This window comes from Varroa jacobsoni, unplaced genomic scaffold, assembly GCF_002532875.2.
Source record: "Varroa jacobsoni isolate VJ856 unplaced genomic scaffold, vjacob_1.0 scaffold_1040, whole genome shotgun sequence".
In the NCBI taxonomy this organism is placed as follows: Eukaryota; Metazoa; Arthropoda; class Arachnida; order Mesostigmata; family Varroidae; genus Varroa; species Varroa jacobsoni.
In genome coordinates this window covers 79387-103855 of record NW_019213942.1, presented here as the reverse complement: position 1 = coordinate 103855, position 24469 = coordinate 79387, and the positions used below count along the sequence as shown (strand labels likewise).

The following is a 24469-nucleotide window of genomic DNA, read 5'->3' as shown; positions in this document are numbered from 1 at the left end:
ACCAAATGTTGTCGCACTTTGGTAAGGCAAAAAACCAAACGCCATTTTTCTAAACACTAATGTGTTTTTATTGGGCAAACATACGGTCAGTGTCCTATTTTTTTTTGCGAAATTTTGTGCTCTCAATGAAACCTCATAACTGCTAAATAGTGATAGAACTTCTATTATTATCTAGTTTTCTTATCGGACGACTGCGAATACCGAATGCAGTTCAAATGGGGTCCTATGATGAAAAGTATGCTACAGGGTTTGTTTGTTATCGGCGTAATTTATAATGTATAGTGTAATGTAATGTATAATTTATGTAGAACGAAATCTTACTTAAGATCTTTTCCGTGTGCAAAACATGGGTCTTTAGGGCGATCTTAGTTTTTGCATTATAACGAAAATACGACTGCTATCTTGTATAAACGAGTTTAAGACAAAAAAGCTATTTAAATATACGCCATGAACCTCTAGTTCAAGAGGGCAAATGAGTTAGTACCATAATGTTCCTCTTCGTCTGTTTCTAATAATAGAAGCTGTAATAAAACCAATTTCGCCTATCTGTCCCCTGTAATTTTATCAAGCTGTTGATACCGATTAGGTGGTTAGCCGCGAGGGCCCCCGAAGGTCTCAAAGCTGGCCAAACAAATAAGTAACCTGCAAATGGCCGAATTTGCTCGACAAAAACATGTATTGCATTCAACGATCCAAAAGAGTAAAGACCACAGTTAAGTATCAACACGTGTAATGCGATTATTTCATTACAACAACCCTTGCAATAGTTGACGTTGACCCCATGTGTCGACTGCGGTATCCTCACATAAATCTGTTGCCATTTAAGCACCCGATATATGGAAATCTGCACGAAACGGCCTACCGCTTGCTTCTCAAGCGTCTTTCTGTCGAAGCACGTTAATAATTCTCTTTCTCTTCGGCGTTCATTTTTTTGTTAATGTCCGGTTCGCATTTCTATGGACTTGTTCTTGTTGTACCTAATTGGCCTGTCACAATAATAATGCTCACCGAATCCTAACAATATGTATATATATATATATATAGACTCTAATGGAAAGGCTAACTTTCTTGGCTATCTTGTTTTAGCCATGCGCTTTATCCTTTGCAACGTTTGTTCGTATCGACTTGCTGTTAGAGCACCCTCAGGCCACTCCTAAAGCCACGCGTGAGCAGTGGCTGCTTCTGTGGTGCTAAAAACGGCCGCCTGCAAGATACGGTTCTTTCCTCACCTTCAGGCAAATTTCCACGGCGAGAGCTCCTATAGGCAAAGCTTTGTTTTTATATGTTCTCTCTGATCTGCTGAAACGCGCGCCGGTTCCAGTCAAACCGAGGGTCTTAGTTTTTCCACTCTCGGCTATAGATCATTTGAATGTCAGACATGAGCGGTGAGCCCTGTCTAAATAAATGTTCACGACAGTAAATACGACTGAAGCACACATTTATCTATGATATACGTACTGACGGACTTGGAGTGCCGACAGGCAGCAGCATCGCCCACAGCTGTAGCTGTAGAACAAGCTGGCTCTAACGCCACTTGGCCCTAACGTCATGCGTCGGACGACGATGCGAAACATCATCCCGGCTGAGCGGGCGGTGAAAGCTCTGCTTGCGACAGCTACGTTTATATTGTAAGTGAAAAGTAGGGGTCCGCTTGGCACGGCATTGCGCAGTAAACGTCAATAATGGTGGCAAACGCTGCTAGACTGTAGACAACGGCACCTCTGATGAACGCCGGCCGCGGTCGCGTCGTTGGACGCTATGTGATCTTTGATGCGTCCGTCTGTCGGCGATATTGTTGATGGAGGGCGGCGTTGATCTCGAGGAGTCTCTGGGTGGCTAGCAAGGCTGGCCCTCTCCGTCGTAGCGTGTCTCCTCCCCAAGGCACCGCCCTGATGCGGACGTACTTAAATGCTACCCATCGCTAAAGGCTAACACACGAAGAACCGCACTCGAAAACGAAGCGAATGCACTTTGTTCCTGTACAGTCCCATTAACTTGGGTCAGACAGTAGTTAATTAGCTATTAGTTAGTTGCTGGTTAGTTTGTCACGGTTCGCTGCTGTATCGAGAAACGAAACAAGGAGAAGAGAAAGACGCGACTGCGAGGAAGATCGACGCAATGCAGCATATGATGCTATGTCTGGTGGCCGCGGTGGTCCTAACCGCATGTCTAACGATGCCGGGGCAAGCGGTCCCGTCGCATCAGTTCAACGAGCTAGGCAGCCAAGAGGTAGAGGCCGATACGGCTGTGGTCATGGATGAGGCCACAGATCCGAACCAGCCTGATCGGCTGCTCGCTATCTACAACTACATCAAGCAGCTTGTTCATGGAGTGACTGGTGGCGACGAGCCCGGCAAAGTAGACATGTACAACAAAATCAAGGATCACATGGAGGAGACATACGCTGTTCAGGGGCCTAGTGATCCTAGCGACCTCGAGGAAGAAGCCGAATTTGAACGGCTATGCGAGACACGATCCCAGTGGACACTTCTCAATCGGACCGTGAACACCGACGGTGATCCCGTGGAAATCGTGCACGACATCTACAAGCAGTGGTACCATTACACCCAGTGTGTTCATGCGGATCGACCCTGTGCAGCGGTTAACGAAAGCGCTTTTGAAAGTCAGTGCGTCCAGACGGAAGGCTTTCAACTAATGTATGCTCGATCCCTAACGACGGTTGACACCCGGCCAAGCTTCATGTTCGTCGCGGTGCCTAGGGACTGTGTTTGCAAGGCAGCGCTTCGCAAGAAAGCCACATCTAAACGAGTTTAAAGCGCTGAAGTAACAACTCGCCATCAATAGGGGTAGGAGTTGTACATCGTAATTAAGCAACAGTCAATTAAATTTCGACGAATCTTTCTGCAACTCGGAAACTTGGTCTCTTACTCTCTACGAGAGCATGTACTCTCAACGCCGCTATTTATTTTCTGAATCATATATCTAGCGCTATAAGACTGAGGCTCCGATCGCCTTGTCCCCAAATCACAATGAAACTAGCTCCCCCTCCAACTGCGAGCGATTAAACAGCAGCAGCAGCAGCAGCAGCAGCAATCATTAGCCATAAAAGGGACGAAGAGAAAAAGACCAGATCACATAATTGCGTCACGAGTGTGCGACGATTCCACGGTGTAGAAATTGTGTATATAGAGATAGATAATATACAAAAAAACGTCCTATTTATTGTTACTTTAACTTACTGTTACGATCTGCGGCGCACGATGTTGCCCAATGAGCTAATTGGTGTATTAGAGGTAACAGTAATGTATGTAGGTATATACATTAAGTTAATAAATAACTATTATTGTATATTCGTAGCAAGCGCTAAACTCATGTTCTAATTTTGTCTTACATCCTCTCATGCCTCATGCGGCCTTTCTAGGTCAAAATTCACTGAGTTAAATTTTCCACGAGTTGCATAATAAACTAAAGGGTTCGATATTTCTATGAATACCAGCGATGGTAGTGCGAATTTATGGCTGCTCATGGACATCTTGAAGCGCTTTAGGGTTTGAGTGATAGTTTTGTTATTATCTATAAACATTTGAATCTAACGATACCGCATAACGTGTGCCTAAGATTCGATGGCGGGTATTCGTACCTTAAATACGACTAGCTCTGTGTTTTACGTTTTTTTTCAAAACGTATCCAACTATGTTACATCTTCAATTAGATATATGAATAAATTGAGTTCATTGTTGATTGAATCTCTTCATTATTTGTCTACGCCAATCTAACGTTGTCGACCGAAGCAGTTGTTTTTGTATTCAACGTCCGACGATAAAATAGATCTCTAACACGTTTGCGTACCACAGCGCGTACCTGGATACGAACGTGTGTACACTGGGTCGTCGTTGTTAGAGGAGAAAAAATTATAACGAAACCAGCTTATTTCCGATAATAGTACAGAACGGAACCCGGTCCAAATACCGATGGGCACTGGCATAGATTACGCACGTCAAATTCCAAAACTCACCGTGAGTCTGCTGCTTTCTATGATTCAACAGATGATAAAAACTATTGTTGATTCTATGATCAAGAGACGATATCATTAGTTCAATCGTTGGACGATAAGACGGATACAATTCCCCAGGCGAGGGATAGAGATGAGGGATAGAAACTGTGTAGACAATACCGCCTCCAGACCCATCTTGTGTATATATATGAAAAGTTCTGTGAACTTCTATTTCGACCAATGCGAATATGGTGAGTTCGTTGTGTTTATCTAATCCCCGCCTGTTGGAATTAGACTATGCTAAGTTGAGGCCCAGGCGCACCAGCCGGGTAGAGGGGAAGGGTCTTTGCAATTGGAACGTATTCATATAATAAGGTATTTAGCTTTTTGGATGCTGCAAGGATTTTGTACAAGCAGCACGTGAAGTAAGAAGTAATCAATGAAGGTCAAATGCTTTCCAGATGATCAGTGCAAACGCATCGCAGGCCTGGCTCTTAATCGTTTTGTATACCTGTTTGGCCTTCGTCGGCCATTAACAAATAGCGGTTCATCCCGGCGGTCTTCAATATTGTTCGGTGTCATTTATTCATTAAAACAGGCTTTTTTTTTTTTAAGAAATCAAGCTCATCAATCGAATATAACTCTGGCAGTGTTCAAGCTACCTCTCAGAGAGCGTAAGTTAGAAGATGACATTATCGCTCCCTCATTCTGCACAGATTTGATCGGCAGGTTACGGAAACCTGTGAAGAGCTGTTCACTATATTACTGCGCGCTACGATTTTTTCACCGTCACTGCTTTAGCAACATCAAATCTAAGTGTCGATGCCCGCACTTGTCGAGATGATTGTCGAGAATCTGCACTGTTCAAATAACATATTAACATGTGTAACGTTTTTACGCCTAAATCATCTAAAAAAAATTTCGCCTAAATTTCCCCTTCTACGTAATGTGAAGAGCATTGCCAAGGGTCAGATCTGTTTGTAACCTGTTATATTCATTCGGCTCTACAATGGCGCATTTCATAACATTGGTATGGAATAGAAACTGCACGTAGGGGTTTATTAAACCATCGAGATCCATCCCAACGTTCTGTCCTTTTCAATGTTACCAGTTGACCTTCATCACAACTCAGTGTTTCGTAGATGTTTATCTTGTTCTGCTTAGATACAAGCGACACGTCACAAGACTTTGAAAGAAAATGGCGCGAACAATTAAACTTTCACCATTTTTTTACGGGTGCTACCAAACAACTGTGAGCAGCACTTCATAAAAACGTAAGTAAAAGCCACTCTAACAAGGCCGTACGTATTGCTTGCGACGGTTCTGAAAATGAGCAGATTGAATTAGTGTTGCTATCATCGCAGTACGATCGCTTGTTTGCGAAAGTCCAAAGCTGCATCGGTTAGAAGGTAAATAGAAATATTATGCCAATTCTCTTATATCATATCTATCTAGACATAAACTTCTATAATAATTAAGTTGAGAGTCGAGCGTGATCGATAGAGAAATCTGTCATCAATTAAACGCGAGTGTTATCGCTATCTGTTAGGCATAGTTTTCCATTTTCAAATAAGCCGGTTTTCTTTGTTTATTACTAGTTATCGCTGCTCGACACTATCTCACAAATATATTCCACAGTTAACTATTCAGTTTGCATGAATTAACCTTTGAGATCTTTTTTTGTTTTTTAATCGAACAATTTACGGCTAAACGTTGTAGTACGTTTCCATTCAGATGCTTCGGCGTTTTTTTTTCGTAGCACGTACCGCACACCAATAGAGGAAATTAAATATTACTACTACAGTTAACTGTTGTTTTGAACGTGGAAATCTGTGAAAAAATACGCGTCTAAATAGAGTAATATTTCTGCATTTTCCTGTGACGACCTCGCTGGCTCGTGCCTGTATACCAGACACTAGAATACGAGTAAGATAACAATTCTCTATGTTCAGTACGTGGAGTCCAAACAAGAGCTTTGTTATATCAATATCTTGTAGAGAAGCTCTCGTGGCTTCCATGCGTTTCCACAAAAGTGGAAGTCCAATTGTGACTTGTTAATTCTACTCATATAGCTTTGAGCTGGTACGAATTTATATATGTACAAGTGGTTTCTACATGAAGTTTTCAGCAATGCTTTTGTACAAGTTACCAAAAAGCTAAGACATACTCATCGCATTCTAAATGTTTCTAAGCATTTGTTGAAAATCTTAGCAGGAAGTATTTATATTTCGACAAGATTTTGATAAGTATTTAATCACTGACTGCTTATTGGGCTGCCTCAGCGGGGGACTGGGTAAAGGACTCACGTCCATAAGGTTTCGGGTTTGACTCATAGTGCAGTGTAAGTCGTGCGTTTTGATTTCGTCTGAGTCGTTGATACCAGCCCATTACGCAGTTACGTTTGACCAGCGTCGATCTTGATTGTAATATATAATTATTCTTCACCTATAATAGCTTCGAGGCAAGTAGCACCGTGCCCCGTACAATACCTTGCTTTCAGCGCTTAGTGTACAAAATAGGATTAATGCCACTCGCTGCCGTTTCCATCCGGAAAAACCTCCTTAGAAACACCTAAAATTAGATAATGTACCTGGAAACGTACTTTTACGACATATGACCTGTACCCATTTTATGAACTCGCACTTAATCCGCACATAGAACATGCATAATAATAATATCATTTGTTGTTTAATGCACATGAGACAAAGTAGATAGCCTACGAAGCCTTGGCAATTAAGCAAACATGTTTGGCCTTGTTAGTGTTCTGCGTACGTGTAAGGATGACGTCGTCTTAGAAAGACATCATTAGCTATACAGTGCATTTAGGTCGCGCTGCAACCTAAATGCGGTCTGTTCGGCGTGCATGAAAGCTCCCCTTTACCCCTAAAGGAGACATTTTGAAATCTAACTATGTTTAAAGCCAAACTTCATAATACACTGCCATCTGAAACGGACGCCAGCAGTATTCGAATGATAAGTAAGTATATCAATAAAGTGGCAAAGGAAACATAAATCCGCTTGTATACTTAGAGATATGAATATAATCTTTTGAAACTTTCGTTTTCAGGGGCTTAATCATGTAGCACATCTTGCAGCATTGACTAATTTATGTCTGACCACGAAATTGGCTGGGTATATGTCTCTGAGGCTTTTCCAGTTTTGAGTGTCCTCGTTATAAACACAAATAGCATTTCTCTGTCATTTCTTCACTGGCACACGAATCATACCTAAAAAATGTTTATGCAGGACCTAAAAAAAAGCATATACTGCTTTAAATATTGCTATGTCACTTATGTCTCGTCGAGGTGGTTCGTCCAGGGCTTGTCAATCTGAAAATTGAAAAAAACCGCGCTCAAGTACTATGGAGTCGAATGTACAATTGAATATGGCATCCTTAAAAGTTCATTACCGTCATTGTTGAAATCGACGTATCCAACACGTAATAGCATAACTGTAGTAACGTATTGCGTTGTTACATTAATTTACCTCACGCTCTCCACTATAACAATAAGAAAGAAAGGGAACAACATCGTAGATCGTGTTTAATAACGATTTGATTACGTCATCTTTCTGGGGACGTGTATTATCAATTTGTCTATCAAAAGCAAACAGTTCAGCTCTTGCACGTAACTAGCCATCTATACGAAAATTTTTATTTCTGTATTCATTGGCAAAACTGTGTTTAGCTACCACATATTAATAAGAATTTAGATGTATTCAGGGGATATAGTAGCATTGGCATCTAAAACGGAGGAAGCGTCGATTGGCTTAGTGGACGTTTCAGGTATTCGACGTCCAGATCGCAGACGGCGTTCTCCTTGTGCCCTGAATAAGTGCATGGCCTATTTACTTGAACAGTTTTAGCCGCTGTAAAAGTGACAGCTGATATTCCAGTATCACACTCAGCTGACTTCATCCCATCATTGACACAAAATGTATCCTTTATACCAAATTCAAAAACGGTTGTTTGATGCGCAGTATTCCTACATCGCTTTTTCGCTGTTAACGTCATGGGGTCTATCTTGCCAAACTCCCTTTCTTCCCTAGATTGTTTATTCCACAGTCTGTAGCAACTTTTTACATTGATTGCTTTATAGCCATGTATGCAGCACCAGTTCAGCTGTTTTTTTCGTCCGGAGGCTTTTAAACTCGTATGCGATCTTTTTCGATTCTGGGATTGCACCAAGTCGGTTTACTCCTAAAACATTCTACGGTCTCAGTATGGCTCTAGCCCATCGATGGTGTGACGCTGTGCTCGCCCTGCCACCGCACCTAATTTTAGGTGCAATGATTCATCAGCTGATAAGCCTTGAATGTCAACAAAAGCCTGCGGCTTATCTGCCTTGTAATATAAAATATCGACGTGTTGATAGAACCGTGCCATCGAGGCCAGGTCGTCTGCGAGCACTAATAGCAGGATCTTGGACCTATTTTTTTCGAAACGTTCAATCAATGGAAAGTACTATTTTTTTTTTTCCTAGAGCATCGTGGACGGAGTTCTACGAGACACTCAGCGTTCTGTCCCAATTCAAAATAATCATAGCATTGTCGAATCTATATCTAAAATTATTTTCTAAGGACTGCTATTTCCTGAATCGTAGGTGAGAATAGCCCGGGTGCATGCTTTGAAATACCGTCAAGCTTTGCTAGAAGCTATTGAACTGTGATATGCTAAATAAGTAATGTCGAAGGCGAAAATCAGAAACCACGAAACGGAGAAGGAAACAATGGACCGGAGAAAACCTTCCTTGATAACGAGTTGATGACTTCCAGGCACCTCAAGACAAGTTTATTGATGTACGGATCCTTTCGCGCAGGCTAAAGGCAAGCAAAACTACCGAGTCAACTAATTTTAATAACCATTCTTTTGTCAACGTTCCAGAACTAAACTCACTTTACAGCTTTATCAGTTGTTTTTCTAGTCCCACTACATAAAGCGATAACGAAACTTACAACATCGGGTAGTCCGATTTGGATTGCTTGATCACTGCGAGTTTTTGCTTCAGGTCTAAAAGGTACGACTGTTGTCATCATCCAACAACCTATCGTCGCTGAATTCATCTAACAACGACCAAAACTTGAAAAAATTTTTCATCGATATTACTATGATAAGATAACTATTTCCATCTGTGAAATTCGGATTTCTTTAAAGACTTCCTGTTACCCCCTTTATACTTTTATCCTGCAACGGATATCGTGATGGATTCATAGGTAAAAGTCTCCATTTTGTGGAAATTTTATTCCAGTAAGGATACAACTCCTCACGTGAACATGAAAAATGCAATACTGCTTTGTATTTTCGCGCTGTGCGATAGCTTCTTTTTTCAGTTGTAATAAAGATTGATGAGTGAGGTAACACACACTATGGTGCAGAACGTGCATTTTCAATGCGAGAAAAGACTGCGCTTTGTATAACGTTGTGTGTCACCATCATCATCATCTCACGCGGCTCATTTTAAAATAAGTCAATCAGCGGACGCATATGCGTCATCAGAACATTTCTCCTCAGTGTAGAACGAAAAAAAGAAACCTCTATGTACTTGAATAAACCAACGCTTATTGTTTCCAGAGAGTCTAGTAGATTAGGGTTTCCGGCCTCTGGAGTCATTTTCTGTTTCAGACACCACGTGGTGTAAGCGTAAGCGAGATGCTTTTCTTTTTCTGGGTAGATATCGCGTTCTCCAACGAAAAGTAGCCTCAAAAGCTCTTTGGTGCAATAAAATGAAACAAATTTCAAAGCCAACCTGATATTTTACCTCTCTATGAAGTAGGAACATCGATTATGCCTCTTTTGCCATGATTAAAGCAAGCGGTTGAGATCAGCGCTAGTTGATTTTTGTGTTTAAATATTTCTTGATACCATAATTTGTACAACGGCTTCACTCTTATAGATACTAATGAATAAATAAAAAAGTATGAGTTAATTTCGCTAGAAAAAAGAACGTCGTACGGCTCGGTCAACGTGCACGCACAATTTATGACGTTCCTTTGTTCGTAAAAATCTACGGAACATGTAAATAAACGCTTATGGGTAGACAAACCTTATCGTTTACTTATGAGAAGGCAGGGAAATACACACTATTATTTACGCCTGACTGTTTTCACGAGGAGAAGGTGTATCCAAGGATTTTTTTCTTCAGTGAAGACTTACTATCGTGAGTATTTGGTCTGTTCGTGTTCATTGACAATGTAACGGCAGAGGAGCGCGGTAATAATTTAAATTGTCGACTAGCCTAGGTAGGTAATATTCATTACGAAAGAAAATAAGTAGGAAGCAAAAGCAACGAGGTGTTAGCTTCGTTATTACTGATACGTCTAGATACAAGTAATGATGAAGATCTATGGTAGAATCGTCACACGTATAATTTAAAGCTGATGGTCAAGTCCACTAAGACTTCGCTGGTTCTTTTTGATCTTTCTTTATTAAATTAGATAGTTAAATCAATTTCCATGGATGATATATCAATTTTTCATTCATCCTTTGATCTTTAAGCCAACTTTATTACGTCAGCGGCCTTCACTAGTTCCTCAAACGGGGTAAGCACTGCGGTGAATGTGTGACCTAGTTAACCTATTTCCTAGTGGGCAAAATTAGCCTTAACGTACGATAGGTCACAAAAATAATAGTCATAATGTATGCAGCTCTATTGCCGAACACCGTTCTCTTCAAATTGCTATGCTATTAGAATTATTTCCACGCATAGCAGCCATTTGAATTATATATAAAAAGAAAATCGCCTACCTCAGAGAAATTGTTACGTTTGATACGGCCAAAAATTGCCTGGCGTTATAGGCGGCTTTATGCTAGCCTTATAGCAATAAAGAAGATACATGTCCCTTGAATTTATCCTAGAAACGATCGATTTTGTTAAAGTAACAATAGATTCTATAGGTACTAGACAGATTGCACGGTACCAGTATTTCAGCGAGTTCTTTGATTACTAGAATCGGATGATTAGATCTTTGAAAAGAGAGATGCTGTTCTCAAAAAAAAAATATTCCAGAAACGCTTAAATTCTAGGGATTCAATTTAGCATAACATATTAGGTAAAAAAAAAAGACGAATATAACTGCCAGAGGAGGTAAAAAAATACACTGTTTGGTTGGTTTATCTTTAGCCAAACCTGCAAAAAGATTGTTTTTTTTTTATTCTTAGGCGTTGTGGCAATTACAGTTGGTATCTCGTAAGCTCTACTAATTTAGATTTCCATGTAGTATTTTTTTATCTATGGAGCCAAAAAGTCAGAGCGGTCTAGTAATATAAGCTTGTGTCGATTCAAGTTACATTCCAACTTGTATTCATAATGTCGCAAAGAAAATCCAGTATAACCGGGCATAATGCATTAGACGAACGTAACTATACTAGGTTATATGTGCTTTTCAGAAAGCTTGAATTTTAAGTTTTTCGCTAAATGTACCATAGATTTCTGCGAGTAAAACATCTTTACCAAGGCTTAGTGCTATAGTTTGACGTAACTATTATAAAAGTATTATTGTTTATTTTTCTTGCCTTAATTAGAGCTTAGGCTGCATTCAGAGGACCAAATATGAAGCATAGTTTTAGCCTTTGATCATACGATCCCTGTATCGACTGTTGTTACATAAGTCGCTACTGATTGAATTAAATCTGCTATCCACTAGCAAGAATAAGCGCCTGCCCTTATGTAATGGCATTATAGTTTACCTCACCTTTGAAAAAATGCAAAAAACCCAGCGTCAATAACAGTTGTGTAGTTCGCAATCTTTAACGGTTTAAGAACATTGAAACATCTAAGAGTGCATTTGAGCATTGCGCGTAGCCTGCGCTAGGCCTATATTCATGCTGGTCCCTGTGGAACACAACGGCTCTTCATTTTAATGTCAAATGTCTGCAGGTGGAAACCTCTTGCACTTTGGGTCGTGCGCCAAGACGGGGAATATACCGAGCGGAATCGATGTTACACCAACAGACCGCGCCTTCCGTCGTTCTCCGCTCTTTAGTCCGTCGATTTCATCTGAAAACATCAGGGGATAAAAGACGATCAAGCTACGAAGCCAAAGGAACGAGGCTACGTGGCTAGCCTGGGTAGGTCCTATGATATTCTCTCTGTCTAGCCTCGAACTATTCTTCTAGATATAAAGTCCTTTTTGCGTCAGGCGCACGCACGCGTCGAACAAAATCACTGCACCTGAGGTTATTTCTTGCCGCTTCTTTTTCTTGTCGGGTATTCAGACAGTGAGCGTGTTTTGCCCACCTGAGAAAAACATCTGTCGAAAGGTTGTACTATCCCAGACGATAGGTGTTTATCCTGCATACTCAGTAGAGATAAACAAAACGCATGAATAGGCTAAATAATGCAAAGACAATCGTTTGCGGTGGCAATATTGGCTAAGGTTGTGTTCACCATTATATTTGTATAGCTATTCTAAAACGATGGAATCTTAACGTTTTTTTTGGTCTTCTTTAGAGTAAGAACGGCACAATGATTACCTTGAAAATATCCAAACATCACCTGAGTGAAACTTAGCTGCCAGCTCAAATAGGAATCGCTTAGTGACAACAAAAGATGTTTTGATTCGAATTCGCTATGCTCTATGGACAGTGAGCGTGCTAACAGATAGCGTTACCATCAATCATTTATCAAGCAAGCTATATGTGATTTAAAATAGTTTTGAGCTCTGCACGTACGCTATAGCACCCATGTGTGATTCCCACCACATCCTAATCCATGACCTAAAAACACGATTCTCTCCGACCTGACCGAGACACTATGGGGTCTGAGCCGAATACCATAGCAGACCTTGAATGAATCGCTCTCTATAATTATAGTTTTGTCGTAAAAGGAAAAGTAGAAATATTAGCCTCTTGTATCTAGGGGAAAGAAAACGGTATGGCGATTTAGTTATATGGGATTCCGAGTTGCCATTTCTCCGAAATCTGTGGAGGTCCGTCGAACAGACTTTTGAGATATCTCATAAGATGTATTCAGATGAGTTAATGCGGCCAAGTAGGTTGTTCTACTGATTGGAATAGGCACGAATATTAGCACTCGGCTACCATGCGTGACAAGACAATGATTGGTATATTTTAACACACATACATAAGTAGGTTCGTCAAAATCGATTAAGTTAAAAGCGATGTTATCTGAAGGCCTATATAGGCATAACTGCTTAATAATTATGCGTGGTGGGTGTAACTTCGCGCTCACTCTATCTTCGGACACAGTCTACGCTGCCGCTTACGATAGGCTATCATTGGCCAGGCGTTAGATCATTGACCAAAGTCGGCTATCACTTATTTCGTGACTTTTTTTGCTTCGTTGTCTTCACTTAGAAATTTCTTCTCGCCTACTGAGATTGTCGTAGATTTACTCGTACACGGTTGAATATCACTGCCGAATACACATTGTTCTCTCGGGAGTTCGACTGCGTTTAAACAAAATTAACAAGATCGTCTGTCGCCTCACGTTACCTTTCATCAATGACACTCCTCTCGAGTAAAGCGATCTACGACGATGCACCTGAGAACATATAACTGTGAGTTCATTCACTCGATTCATCATTTATGTGTCAAGGCTAGTCTTAAACTAACTATGAGCTGAGAAAAGGGGAATTTGGCCGAGGTGCTTGCCGCCGCCCTTTGTATCTGTTGAACTCGGTTGCCTTATTGAAAGGTTAGAGATAAAATGCTACGCAACAGGTACACTAATATAATAGGGTTAGGTTGGCTTTTTATTTGTTATGGATTCAGCCAACTGACATATTGCAAACACAACCCTGCAGCTCCGATCTTGCGGTATAAACGAATTTTTCAGTCTTCAAATTATCCGTGTTTTCTTGCCGATAACTTCAAATCCTTAGATCCTTCTGTAGGGGGGATATATTTTCTCTTCATTAAACTTAGTTGGAACCCTTTAACAAGTACGCCTCAAAGCTAAAAATCCTTTCCCGGTAACGAAATAGGTTAGTTTGAACTTTATTTTAAGTGGGAAATATAACGGTGTTCCTGTTAGTCAAACCGTATTTCATCGCGATCTATCACTATTAGCTCAAGTAATTGTGAAAAGTCATCCAGGTTCCGTCGAGAATTGGACCGGAATTTTATAATTGCCCCCTCGTAACCGCCGCGGAGTTGTTATCGGCATTTACGCGTCCTAGTTAAGTTATAATATACTCGTGTGACAGTACCAGAAGAGTATGCTAAATCTTGAGCTCTGCTGACCCCACTCTGCTAATGCACGTGCATACATATGCATCTGCCCTGTCCTATCTAATATCCCCGTTGGTTGCTTTATCAGTCTAATTAAGTGTTTACTGCAGGCCATAATATCAATGCCACGATAATAATAATAATAATAATAACGACTCTTACACCAAATAGATATACAACATATAGTCTAAATTAATAACGGAACTATAATACAATTGAAAAATAACAATATTTTTACTTGTTCATTGGTACATCTTGTCGGCCTATTCGCTGCAGTCGAATGGGGTTATGTGAAGCCGTTGGGGGTGGGGGATCAGAATAGTTGGGTTTCTTTCAGTTTCGGCGTAACTCAAGAAATACTTGCGGCAGTACCTTGAGTCGCTTATAATAGATAGTCGTCGCCTAGCGCTTATCGTCTGAATACGAGCTTTTCGCTATTTGGCAGTCTCTTTTGAACCTTCGCTTTCTGCAATTCGACGGAAGCTGCCATTAAATAAAGGCAAACATATGGGCAGATTTCAATAGCTACAAAATAGTGCGGGAACGAAAATCAAAATGCTATGGCTTGCCGAACGAATAGCACGAGCCATATGACGGTCAAAAGTCGTTAACGAAAGTGGACTTGATATAATACCATGTGCCATATATTTCGCAGTCAGTAAAAAAAGACGAAATAGATATGCTCTACTGTGTTTTTAGAATATAATACTGATATGTGCTATAAGTGTTAGACCTGACTTCGTAGCATAGTTAATCAATGTAAATGATACCGTCATAGATGTAAAGCGGGAGATATGAAGGATGAGTGTATCATGATCTGATTGACGCAAGGATGTGTGAGTGGGGTTTGAAAAATTGTTTAAAAAAATTCGCATGCAGAAAAAAAGAAACGTAATGCAGAGATGATATTTAACAGATTGCTTGGTCATATGTTCAAGCTCACGGATAGCAAAAAATAGAGTATATCCCCCTATCAAGCTCGATTATATAGCTATCGGCTATACAATCGGGCTATATATATAAACTCGTTGCGCTTCGTCTACTCAGTCCAGGAAAAAAATGTTGTTGTTCTTGGAACACCCTCTTTCAATGTAAAACAATATACACATACATGCAGGTAACTATGCATGATAACAAATTTCGGCGAACCGTTCACTACGCGCTACTGCAATCAACATACAGCCATTCCCACGTCCAGAAAGTATCGGATTAGCGCGAATATATTTATGCCTTCAATAGATAGTGTAATATCCTCGAAGCAACCTGCCTTGGCCATTGTCTATTTGCGGCCTTTCTATAATTCAGCGCCAAAAAGGAAGATACACGATGATCCGAACTGACTGTGTAGTGACCCCACGCAGCAATAGCGGAACTGTCCGGAAGCAGCAAAAGAGAGGCTGCAAGCAGGAACGCGTGCGAAATGAATCGTTTTAGGAAGACGATCGAGACAGAACGAATATTACAACGATGGCCTTGTCAATAGCCTCGACAGACAATGGACCCTATGTCTCTGCTTTGTGCCAGCCTGTAAAAAGGTCAATGCCATTTGTCTATGACTACGTGTGGATATGTCTACGATAAGAACACTCGGGGTACTGACAGCCGTGATAATAATAATAATTATTATCGTTATTTTTATTACCGCTATGATCCAACATTGCATCGCTGTGTTAACGAGTGCACTAGAAAAGGAACAGCTTCCTTATTCACGCTGCTTTCCTCGAATCATACTAACTAGTTAAGGAGAACTTCTACTCTGCGAACGTTCACTGATATTGTCCGCTAATTGACAGGCCGTTGATTTCATTGGAAAGTCGAACTTGTGTACCGTAACAAACCAGTGTTTATTATCAAAACCAGGTACACTATAGCTGAGGATTGATAGAAAGCATATTTCCTATGGTATTCCTATAATATCAGATCATTGGACATCGCGTTCGTCCTAAAGTGTTCATCCTTCCTACAGGGATACGGTGAGATATTTGTGATCGGCTAGTACCGTAAGTTGGCACCATAAACCTTTTAAACTGCTCTTTTTGGACACAATAAGAACAAGATGTTTGCAGAAACCCGGGATTTACTGATACTTTTTTAGTACAGAGCCATGGCTCTAACGATATTCAACGGTTGAAAATCATTTCATCAAGATCATCATCATCCAAAAAGGTCCGTCTATTCCTTCAGCTATTTGAAAGGGTGGCGACCAGCAGCTTTTCAAGAAATGCGTAAACTGTTTATGGTTCTAACGTTTATCTGTCGTTTACAACTCGGAATCTTTGCCGACGCTTCACCCAACAATGAAAAAAGAGAATCTGGGCAATGCCTGCTTTGCGTCGCCATCACCAGCGAAGTGGCCGTTTGTTTATCAATCGGTATCTATTTTTAATTCACGCGTAAATTACATAACGTACGCATTGCACCAATACTGCTTCAAATAAGGACCTTATTTGCGGCTTTAGGCGGACGCCATATACTGTACAGTACGACGATACAACGTGAGTGACTTGTGCGAAAAAATGGGCTCACATATATATACGCACAACAAAGCGAACGAACAAGGAACAAATACCTAGTGGCCGGATCAGTAGACGTAAAAGGCAAGAGGCTATGCGTCGTACCCAACAAAGCAAGAAAGCGTACGAACAGCTTCGAAGTGTTAGCTCTTTCGTTGCACAGATGAACAGTAAGAAGGGGTATTCGGTATTAAGATCGTGCAGCAAATGCGGAGAAAAGCACAGTAGTGCGTCAGAGGTCATTGTGAGCAACGGCCGACCACGGCATAGCGGAATAGAAGCCCATTCGACAGCAGCTTGAAGCTTGTTGGGGCGCACTACTTTACGGTACTTGGCTAAGCCTTCGCCCTTCCGATCTCGACCTTGTTCACCGAATGTGCGAATGGTGCAAGAAAGCGCTTCGTTCGCTTTTGCATTGTACAAAGGAGACTTTGGCGCGACTTTCAGTCGGATTGGATGACAAGAGCCGTTGCAGTGAGTATGTCAGGGGCTGTACCACGTAGCAGCCAGACCTGGACCATAAGTAGGACAGCCATTCCACCCAATCCCGTCGTCACAATAGCTACCGCTCATTGGAGTGCCACCTTCACTACTCACTCAATGGAATGGAGAAGGTTCGGTTCTATCCACAATGGTAGCAAGAATGGCACTACATTCGGCCGCTCGGCCGCTGAGGCTGAGGATAGATGCGTTGTCGACAGGACCACTCTTCAAGATTGTAACAGGTAGGCGATATAGTCCTTTATTGATACTAACTAAAGGAGCGGGTAGCGCAGAAATGGTGTTTCTAGTCGTATTAGGCGATAGGAACGATTTCCGCAATTCTCTCTGAGGTCCGGTGACGTGTAACCGCCTTTGTGCCTGCTATTAGCCAAAGGTGGCGAAACGTTTGATACTATTCATTATCCACAAAAATAAATTTAATATAAATATATTAAGTGGAGTTACTGATGAAGTTATGCGCCGAATGAAACTACGAATCCTATAAGAATTATCGCGATAAGAAAGCTAGGCTCATTCGCTCGGGACAATATAGTGTGACAATATAAAGCAAGTAAAATTTATATATATATGGGGGTATTTTAAATATGGCAGAACCGCTTCTATTTGTTTTTTCTAGGTTGGTTTGGGCCGACGAAAGAACTTTAGAAAAAAAAACTTGCCAGGAAAAGTTCGCTTGCAATGAAAAATTACATTGAGCATTTAAATTGCGCTAAAATAACGCTGGGCGTTCGGTGTGCTTGTTTAGTTCTAGATAGAAAATATGACTAAAATCAAGAAAAAGTCTATTTATGAACTATTATTGGTCATAGCACCCTTCGAAGGAGGGTGCACGTCCCTATAATGAAGGAGCGCGTCCCTATAATGATAATGTGCTTGCTTACTAATCTTAGGGATGTAAAGTAAATTAAGAGCGAAATACTTCTCTAACAAGTGCCGAATGTAGACCAGCCATTCGCGCGTCTGATATTTCACCTGTTACCACACAGATACTTTGGTCAATTAGGCAACGATCAAGCACCCGGCACAAAAAAATGATGAATGTTCGAAGCGACATCTGGTGAATTACAAATTAACGAAAACTGAGCAACGAGTGCGTAAAAACGGACCGAAGAAGCTGGCCTTTCCGGAGACCTCTTACTTGTCCTTCTTAGTTGTTGTGTGTAAAAGTGAACTGCGCGTCAATAAAATTGCAAAAAAAATAAAATAAACCCAGGTGCAGGCAGTCAGGTGTCACACAGGAAGTTATTTCTTTTGAATTAGCATAATTTTAGTGATAAGAACTTTATTGCGAGAAATGAGCTACGGTCACCTAGTTCTGGTACAATAAATAACGAAAGCCGTCACTTCGGACACATTCAAGGTATAGAGGTACTAGTCCGAAGCCATTATACTGTAAGTCGCCAATTAATGGCCCGTTTTTCTCACCATATGCAGGGATAAACTTTTTCGAAAAGATGTAACATTCTTGTAATGTTAAATGAGCCGAAGGTAAATAGACTTCGGGACACTGAGGTTTCTTAAACATCTTCAATATAATATTGAGTATCAAGAGTAGTAATATATGGAACAAAAGTACTCTAAGTGTACCCCTTCAACTGTGTCATATCACCTAATTACGGAGGGTTCAATTGAAGTTTATTCGATTTACGTTCTTGACATCGTCATTTTGGGAAATTACTTAGATTTGGACGGCGACCGTCGACTAATAAAACAGCTCCTTCCTTTGTTTCAATGTATATGTTTCTCGTACCCGATTCAAGTGCTTGAAGGAAGCTCGGGTGATGCTCGGCCCATTGTAGCTAGATGCCATCGAAGCTTCATTGTATTAATTAAGACTTGCCTTAATCGCCTGTGCGTTCCGCCACCCCCTTTTCCTCTTTGCTCATTTAACCTGACGAAACCACTGTTCCTCCCATGTGTTCCGTAGCACTGGCAATGTGCCTGTGTTCATTGAGTGGCAGATTCCTCCATTGATTGGTAGAGCGCTACAGCGTACCCTTTAGAAAATCCGTTGCCCCTTATCGCTTCGGCTGTTGATGTTGTCAAGTCGCATCACAATGCTGTGTCTAGCATCGGCGCCGCCGGTACCGCTTGTCGACACGTTCCATGGTCTTCACCTGAAGCCTTAATATGCTAATATACCGCTAACCTTTTCAAGGAAGCTCTTTCTGCCTTTTTATAATACAATAATAGAGTAGTTGATGTGTCTGAAACTTAGCACATGCAGATGCACGCACACACTTGAACAAATCTAACTATCCTAAGCATTTCTTTCACGTCAACTTGATATCTTCTTGTGCGATTGGTTTCCTTTGTATCATCACTAGACCTTCAACTCAATGTCGGCTCTTGGTGGTTCGAACCCCCCCCCCCCCATCACACGATATACTTCACGTAAATAAAATTTGCTTCTCTACGTAGAACGCGTAAAAGATTACTGTCCGTAGCGCTGGTAGTATCTCAATAATTTTGAAAAAAGAAAGTTGAAACACATAATCGTTTCGCTCTCATTATGATCATCGTAACAAGTTTTATATGGATTCGAGCCTTGCCTCACTAGAGACTCTATGGCATAACGAAGAACAGTAAATAGTGTTTTCTGTGCAAATCTCTCTGACGGCTAACTCAGTAAACTATGTTTTTTTTAGTATGTAATATCAGCATTGCACCGTTGTAATTTAACATACCTGCGAAACAGACTACTTTTAAACCATGCTGCATGGTCGCCATCGTCGTAGAAAATTCCGACAACGAAATTGATCTTTTGCTCGTATTGTAGGAATAACTAACATATATTCTTCCGGACAAACATATGGCGTACGATTGAGCATATAAAGTTATATGCACTCAGTGCTATAAGCGTGTCACCTGCCTGCATTGTCAGAGCCGCATAGGGACTCTGCAGTATTTTCCTGATATCCCTGCATGATATTTTGTATCCTCTCGTTAATGAACACATCGTGAACAAGCTGAACGTATCTGTCTCTCGGAAAAATACTTACTAGTTACTACAGTTAATTATCATTTCCATTTCTGATTTGAAATCTGAGTAAATTGATAGAGGACACTACTTAAGCCATTACCTTTATCAATGAAAAATTCAAACAAATATGAGTACATTGTCTCTATTGGTTCAGTAAGCCGAATATAATACCAAAACAGTAAATATGTTTAATGTACATCTTCAGAACTGTTGCATACTACTATAGATTAGTTGAATTATGGCACAGTTGTATATAATAGTTGATAACATAACTAATAAATGATCATATTCGTTAAACACCGTTTTTCTGTGACGCAGAAACTCCTCTACTAACAATTCTCTAAGCACCCAACCGTTTCTTGACACATCCACGAAAAACGTTTAACCCAAATCTGTTCACTTATTTTTTAAAAAAACGATTCCATAGTAATAACTAAACCTAACATATATGTCTTTTTTCAAAAGTGTATCTTATGCCATATGATGAAGTATTTGCATCATCACTAAATATGCGATTGCTTTCAGCTGTTGAAACTTAAGCTGCTGTCGGCTCCGGGGAGGGATTAGTTGGAACTGGACGTTTTCGGAACAATGTTTCAACTTCTCGGATTAGCGTCGGTAAAAAGTACCGAAACTCCTGGAGTAGAAAGATAGAATGAATTTATTGATAAAGCTAGCGTAAAACAGACGTATACAAATTAATTTTTGATTTCAAGCATTCACAATATGCCCTTGGCACTGTTCTGATGATGTGACGTAGCGCGTAATGCTCTTTGTTATCTAGTAGAAAAAGCATGGTCATGTTTTCGAAAAATATCGCGCCAGCCTGGCCTGCAATAGTAAATACTTGCAATGTACTTACGTTTTTGTCCTCAATAGTCATTTGTTTTCGGACGTAATTGTAAATTGTGATGGCAACCGAGAGAATGATGCCACCTAACAAGAAGACAAACAACATGTTTACCCGACCGAAACGAACCGTAAACGGAGTGGGCCTACAAGCAAACGTAGTCAAGAACAGATCAACTATTTGTTACAAAATTATATATAGACTGTTTTTATTAATGGACACCGATCAGATTGTGGCAAGTATGAAATATCAGCTATTATGCATTAACTTGTCCGGGTCTACGTAGCATACAGAAAAACCTGACTAATTATTGGATGGCATCAGGTAGACGAGCGATATTCAGTGTTCGGTGATAGACCCGTCTTTGTTGGTTTCACGTTGTAGCTAGCCAACGCTTTGGGAGTTCTTCTGATTTGCAATACCCATTTGAGCCTATGATTCGTGGCCTTTTTAAGCTATAAAAAAGCAAATTAAATGGTGTCGACTAAAAGCGAGAAATTACGAGGACTGAAGCAATTGCATACCTGTGTCTCTTTTCAAAGCAAGCCGTAGAAATTAAAAGTAGTGGTGGAATAGGCGTACCCTATGTTGTCGATTGCCATCCTTGAGGCTTTTCAGGAATCCTAAATGTCTAGCGGCATTGACTGTTTGCTTTTCGGGAAGCATGTCATACCAGTAAATGCACCTGATATTCGTTGCATATATGAAGATCAACTTATTCAGCATGCACCCCAATCTGGGGCTCTCTTCTGTCCGAGGCCATTCTCACATCTAATCGTTCTCTGGTGGACGACGCAGACTGACCCTTGTCACGTATACAGCGAATGCGTGATCCAAGCGAATTTTTTGTTGATAATAGTTGCACAGAGCGTTTTCTCTAATTTACATCGCACGTGTTCTCATCTATTCTAAATCCAATTAATGAAAATCTTGTTTCCTACTCCTCCCCTTCATCTTCACATATTTTTGGGCAATCTCACATTCATTTGGTAGAGAATGCAAAAGATCTTGTAACCACGATAACTGGTCCTTCCGTTAAAGGTACTGTAATTCTCGATCTCCCGGCGAATACGTTGTAGTTACACGTTAGACGCTTCCGTTGGATTTTTGATGAAAAAACTATATTCTTGCCCCTAAACGTATTATTCTCTGGCGATCTTTAATCGGCTCATTATGAAAAGCTGAATACTACACGTGAAATCTATCAAATTACTGTCAAACGCTGATTGCGTGTAGTTTAATACTTAACTTTTCCCACACGTTATTTCGTTCCGAGTGATCTAATAGAGCTCAAGGAACACCCTTTTCGAATGTGTAATGGACGCCCTACGCCGCTAATTAAAAGGCCCAACAATTACTAGCAGTTTTGCGGTCGGAATAAAATAAGTAGAAGCTGGGCCTGACCACTTGCATATCGTGAGACATAAGTATTTTCTTCGAAGCAGTAATTTACCTGACAATGTGTAGATGATCTGGACAATGACGCCCGGCATGTTGCTCGTTCCACCACTTTGCACGCATAGATTGCAGTGAACCTTCACGACGCAGACTCAATACCCCGGCCGATAAATATCTGCAAAAATAACCCAAACCGAAAAGTTAGACACTATAATAATACAAATATAGTGATTCTGCATCCGGTCAAACACCGATTAATTCTTTGAACTTTTCCAGAGGGTTAAATACAGTTCACCGTTACTGACGAGCCAAACCCATTTACCAATGAAAGGGTAAACTGAATCTTTTTTTAACTTTAGTGAAAGACGAATTTATTTTTTCGCCAAAATTTATCCAAACTATTTCGTTGTCCCGTTGTTGTAGGGTAAGACCGAAGCGCAACTGTAAGCGCATTGCCGTTCGAATGATCAAATTCCAGTTGTCGGCCAAAAGAGAAGCACCCTGTCAAAAATTAAATTCGGACTTCGTGCGGGATAATCAACCATTCCGCCTCCCCGGGGGTTATGCGGCTGATCCTTGTTCTCGTCATGGAATTCTTGCGGTGATGTCGCAACCAGGCCAACTAGACAGTATTCCGTCTTAGCATTAGCGCTAGAGTTCACACTTCAACTATGAGTAGCCCGTCGGATTGACTGATGACTATAAGTCGCTATGCGACGAAAAAGAGGCCTGTAGAATAGCCCGCTTATTCTGCCCTCGCGGAGGCAGTATGTTTGACAAAGAAGAACGCCAAAGAAATATGTTAAAACGCTTAGAGATTTCCTATTTCTCCGGTGGCCTCGCGGTCACTCAAAATAGCAACTAGTCGGTTATTATCGACGAGCAGTCACGACACGGCCAATTACGCGAATAGCACAGAACTATGTTTGTTGTATTATATCTCTTGCAAATCATTCGATGGCCAGATGGGCAAACTGAAGAAACGTGAACTTTATGGGCATCACCAGATACCAAAGCTAAACATAGTTGTTAACAAGCAGACTTTAAATGCATTACAGAAGTCAGCCTACAGTAACGCATAGCGTATATTTTAATATTGTTTACTAATATAATAGTAATAATAATAAGGTGGAGACGTTTTGAAATAGATCTGGTACGTGAGGGAAGTTTTTGACCATTGTCGACATAAGGCTCGTCTACTAAAATCGGGCATAAGCAGATTCAATGCAATCCGAAATGTGCGTCAGTGTATTGAGCTCGTCGAGGACGACCTCCACTTCAGTTGATGCCTATCCTGATATACGACCGAATGTACTTCTTAGAATATATTTTTTTCACCTAGCCTTCACATGTTCACTGTGTATGTTTTTACGGAACAGATAATCACGGTTAGTATCGTTCTTATCAGAGCTCAGCAAGCTGAGTCATCTTTTGTGTTCAGTTGGACTGGTTAATTAACAAAACAAATCGATAAATATACAATAGTAGTATCATAATAAGAACGTGTTTTATTGCGAACAAATGTCGCCTGAGCTAAGTTTCACAGATCTCTTGAGTGCCATGACGCACGCTATCAATCGATTCACTATACTAGCCCGAAGGTGATTGTTTAAGTTGTAAATTAAATGAAACTACTATTCGTTTGATGTGAGTTGGTGTCTTCGGGGTAATTTTACAGTTATTAGAAAGCGAGCTTGTATCAGTCTATCTGCAACGTTTTTACACTATACAGCCTTGCGTAGACGGTTTTGGTGACAACTTATAAGTGCTGTTAAAGTTCCATGTTAAAATTAATTTGGCTGGAACTACAAAGGGCTGTCGTTTTTTCTTCATAAAACTCAGTCATCCTTTCTTCGACACCATATGGTAATATCGAATTATAAATACTATAAATAACTTAAACAGGACTATCATCTTTTTAAGTGAAGCATACCGAGCATGCCATTTCGAGCACTCGCATATCGTAGTTGCCTCTGCCTGCGATCGTTTCTGTCCAACGGAACTGGTAGCCCTCCGAAAAACTACATGCACTTTATTCGCGGCCCTTTATCCAATACGACATCATACGGTGTAAATA

General features: G+C 40.7%; 2 protein-coding genes across 2 annotated transcripts in view; one reads left to right on the top strand and one right to left on the bottom strand.

Moving 5' to 3' along the window:
- Window positions 1-1913: 1913 nt before the first annotated feature.
- On the top strand, window positions 1914-3702 carry LOC111266009 (uncharacterized). Its single transcript, XM_022843116.2, has one exon. It carries the CDS (start codon window positions 2119-2121, stop codon window positions 2773-2775), a length of 657 nt encoding a protein of 218 aa, XP_022698851.1. The 5' UTR covers window positions 1914-2118; the 3' UTR covers window positions 2776-3702.
- A 16568-nt stretch (window positions 3703-20270) lies between these two features.
- The window catches only part of LOC111266011 (glutamate receptor ionotropic, kainate 2), a 55658-nt gene continuing 51459 nt past the window's right edge, over window positions 20271-24469 (bottom strand). The window contains exons 15-17 of the mRNA XM_022843118.2: window positions 22448-22567; window positions 21007-21139; window positions 20271-20781 (exon numbers count right to left, since the gene is read on the bottom strand). Of these exons, the coding sequence (XP_022698853.1) occupies window positions 20680-20781; window positions 21007-21139; window positions 22448-22567 (355 nt within the window). The 3' untranslated portion in view covers window positions 20271-20679. The remainder of the gene's footprint in view (window positions 20782-21006; window positions 21140-22447; window positions 22568-24469) is intronic.